The sequence below is a fragment of the Psammomys obesus genome, unplaced genomic scaffold (assembly GCF_907164565.1).
Source record: "Psammomys obesus unplaced genomic scaffold, mPsaObe1.curated_primary_1811, whole genome shotgun sequence".
Lineage (NCBI taxonomy): Eukaryota > Metazoa > Chordata > Mammalia > Rodentia > Muridae > Psammomys > Psammomys obesus.
This window is the reverse complement of record NW_026586173.1, coordinates 14278777-14282767: the sequence shown is the minus strand read 5'-3', so window position 1 is coordinate 14282767 and position 3991 is coordinate 14278777. Positions and strand designations below refer to the sequence as shown.

The 3991-nt window shown below is 52.2% G+C and overlaps 1 protein-coding gene across 1 annotated transcript in view; it reads right to left on the bottom strand.

Moving 5' to 3' along the window:
* Positions 1-828: 828 nt before the first annotated feature.
* Col5a3 (collagen type V alpha 3 chain) overlaps positions 829-3991 on the bottom strand; it is a 14794-nt gene continuing 11631 nt past the window's right edge. The window contains exons 9-15 of the mRNA XM_055601260.1: positions 3409-3456; positions 3294-3335; positions 2703-2765; positions 1677-1751; positions 1500-1583; positions 1008-1064; positions 829-915 (exon numbers count right to left, since the gene is read on the bottom strand). Of these exons, the coding sequence (XP_055457235.1) occupies positions 829-915; positions 1008-1064; positions 1500-1583; positions 1677-1751; positions 2703-2765; positions 3294-3335; positions 3409-3456 (456 nt within the window). The remainder of the gene's footprint in view (positions 916-1007; positions 1065-1499; positions 1584-1676; positions 1752-2702; positions 2766-3293; positions 3336-3408; positions 3457-3991) is intronic.

Below are 3991 nucleotides of genomic sequence, written 5' to 3'. Positions count from 1 at the left end.
GGGGGGGGTCTTACCATATGACTCCGGCTGGCCTAGATCTTAATAAACAGACCAGGCTGGCCTTGAATTCACAGAGATCCCCCTGTTTCTGCTTCCTGAGTGCTGGGACTAAAGACTATGGCCATGGAAGGAACACACACCTTTCATTCCAGTGCTTGGGAGGCAGAGGCAGGTGGGAATTTGAGGCCAGCCTGATCTACAAAGTGAGTTCCAGGACAGCCAGGGCTATCCCCTGGCTCAAAACAAACAAACAAAAAACAAAACACAAAACAACAACAATAAAAGCTCACCACCACCACACCCAGCTTATTTTATTTTATTTTTTGAGACAGGGTCCTATGTAGCCCAGGATAGCCCCCAGCTGTCTAAGTAACTAAAGATGGCCTTGGCCTCCAGCCTCTCCCCCCACTAAGTGCTAGGATGACAGATGTGCACCCCACACCCGGTCTATGTGGTGCTGGGCTGGCACCCAAGGCTCCGTGCATGCTCCTTAGACAAGTGCTCCACCAGCCGGACCCAGCCCCAAGCCCAGGACCTATTTTACTTATTTTCATTTCATGTGCATTGGTATTTTGTGAACATGTATGCCTGTGTGGGGGTACCTATGGAACTGGAGTTACAGACAGTTGTGAGCTGCCATGTGGGTGCTGGGATTTGAACCCAGGTCCCCTGGAAGGGCAGCCAGCTCTCCAAACTGCTGAGACAGCTCTCCAGCTCCCTCGGGGCCTATTTTAAATCACACCCTGGGAGGAGCAGAAATTTAAAAGGTATATTTTATTTCTCCTGTTATTTTCCCCAACCAGCATTTTCTCCTGTATCTTTTCACATCTAATCCATTCCCCTGTATCCCTCCAAACTCACCTGTGGCCCTACTTCTCCCAGTTCACCTTTCAGACCTGGATATCCAGGAAGGCCCTTGGAGGAGGAGAGATGGAGGAACACGGCTTGAGCAGCGCGGCCGTTTGGCATGGATGTATCCCTCTCCCCACCGCACACCCCTTACTCACCACAGGGCCTGGGCGCCCAGTGAGCCCCACTGGACCAGGGGGCCCTTTCATGGAGAGCTGGAGAGACAGAAGCGAGAGTTCCCCATAAGAGCACAGAGGCAACGTGTGCCTTCTCCACAGGTTGCAAATTGGTTCCCTAATTCCTGTGTTGATAACACTTTGAAGGGAACGTTTCGGAAGATGGTTGGGGTTAGCTAAAATCAGAAGGATCGGTCCCCGTATGCCAATCGGTATCTTTGTAAGAGTAATGGCTTGTCCTAGTGCATTTACTATCTTGCCTTGGACTGCCTCCACCAGTCACAGTCACACCCAACCAGGTGGCAGCATGCTGCTCTGGGTCTTCCCAGCCTCCTGACTCAGGATTTTACTATAACAACAGAAATTGGTGGCAAGCATCACCAGGAGAGAGAAGTCCTCTGTTTCCCAGCCTGTCCCGAGGAAACCGTTATGTCTGCCATACCTCACATAAACACACTCCCTTGTCCCACTCACCTGAGCCTGCTGCAGCACCGCCTGAGCCTGGGCCTGCTGGAAGGAGACTGGGGGTCCTTTCATCGAGCCGCTGGCAAAATGGAACTAAGGAGCAACTAGCGATGAGGAGAGGTGCACAGGAAGGCAGCCCCTAGAGTCAGAGCTCCTCTCCCCAGGGATGGGACACTCCCTCCTTACCGGCATCAGAATCACCGTGCCAGGCAGGCCCCGGACTCCATCAATGCCTGGGATCCCTGGGAGGCCAGCAGGACCCTGAGAGAGACAGCAAGACAAAGGGACAGATGGAGGAGACAAGAAACAGAGGTGGGAACAGGAGACGGAAGAGAAGAGGAGAGAGAGGGGGAACAGAAAGGAAAAGATTGGGAAGGAGCCCGAGGAGGAAGAGAGGAGAGAGGAATGAGATGGAGATAGAGAGAGTTAAAGGTGACAAGAGAGACACTAAAGTAGAGAAGCAGGAAAAAAAGAAAAAGATGGAGGGAAGAATCGAATCACAGAAATGGATGGCGAAGGAAGGAGAATGAGAGAGATATGGACTCACAGAGGGCTGGAGAGATGGCTCAGCAGTTAAGAGCCCGGATGCTCAATCATGAGGACTGGAGTTTACAGCCCAGAACGCATGTGATAAGGCAGGCATCCCACAGAGGAAGGCAACCCCAGCTTCTGGGGAGCCAAAGCCCTCTGGGGGTCTCTGTATGTGCACAGTATAAACACACATGCACAGACACTCACTCGCACACATGTACACACGACATAAATAAGGTAAATATTTTAAAGGGGGGCTTTCCAGAAAGATGGCTCAGCAGGTAAGGGCACACGCTGCCAAGCCTGACGACCTGAGTTTGAGCGCCAGGATCCACATGGCAGAAGAAGAGAAGGAACTCCTGCAAAGTGCCCTCTGACCTCCACACAGGTGCCAGGGTACATGCCACTATCCTCCATGTGTGTGTGCACACACACACACAAAGTAGATATAAGATGTCATACAAAAATTAAAGACACACAAAAACAGGCATGAGGAGAAAAATGGGATGAGGGGTCAGAGAGACTGTTCACGGATGGGGCAGCTTCAGCAGTGAGGGATCAATGTCGTTTCTGGGATGGTGTTCCTAATTCTGCCACCACACCCACACTCAAAGCTCCCCTCTCCCAAGCTGAAATCCCACCCCTGCGCTCCACCGCACACCCCAGCGGAGAATCTCTTACCGGCAGACCACGGTCCCCAGGGAAGCCCGGAGGCCCAGGAGGGCCTGAGGGACCAGATATTCCCTGTGGAGGCAGAGAAAAGAGAAGTCACAGGCGATGCAGAACTTGAGCCCAGCTGGCTTCTGACACACACACACACACACACACACACACACACACACACACACACCATGACCTTGACTTCAAGCAGACTCTATCGCCTAGCCAGTTCTGTTCCCTTCATGGTCTACTGGCCTCTCAGCTTTGCACTCTAGACCTTGTTTTTTTTTTAAATACATCTTTTGAGTATTGAATATGCAATGACCTCCAGGCAACACTATAATCCTAATCTCCCCAGCTACAAGAGGGTCAGGCACCATGGTGCACTCCTGTAATCCCAGCACTCGGGAGGCTGAGGTGCAAGGATCAAGAGATGGATTCCAGCCGAGACTACACAGTGAGTTGGAGACCAGCCTGAGCTATATCAAAGGAAAGGAAGGAAGCGAACGCAGCTACGTGAGCATGGAGTAGCGCAGCTGTTCTGTGCACGGGCTCTAGAAGAAAGGGGCGGGGAGAAGGAAGCTGGAGTGTGGGGCTAGAACCAGTACTCACTCGGGGTCCCGGAGCTCCTGCAGGCCCCTCGAACTGCTGTCCCTGGAGAGACACACAAGTGTGACCCCTGCTCCCATGAGGCCCCTCAACCTCCTCACAGCCCCCATCCTCTCACCTGCTCTATTGTCGCAGGCTCTCCTTTTGCTCCCTTTTCTCCAGCACTCTGGGGAAGGTGGACAGAGAGAGGAAACATGAGGCCAGAGACAGAGACGGGAGGGCAGAGGGACAGCTGTTTGCAAAAGCAAGTTCCGTTCAAGCCTGATGACTCAAATTCAATCCCTGGACTCCAAGGTGGAAGGAGAGGGCTGACTCCTGAAAGTCATACAGGGTGAAGGGCAAGGACTCCAGAGGTCCTTATCATGGCTCCGCCTCTTCCGAAATGAGGGTGGCACCTTACCCAGCCCTGCAGCCATCCACACTTAACGCAGAAAGTCGGTGAGTGCAGGACACCCGTATGGAAAACAGGTTACAACACTGGACACATGTGATGCCTGCCAGGTGTGATGGTTCACACTTTAATCCCAGGATCTGGAGGCGGAGGCACAGAGATCTCTGGGAACTCGGGGCCAGTTTGGTCTACATAGCAAATTCCAGGATAATCAGGGCTACATAGTGAGATTCTGTCTCAACAAATGAATGAATGGATAGATAGATAGATAGATAGATAGATAGATAGATAGATAGATAGATAGATAGAT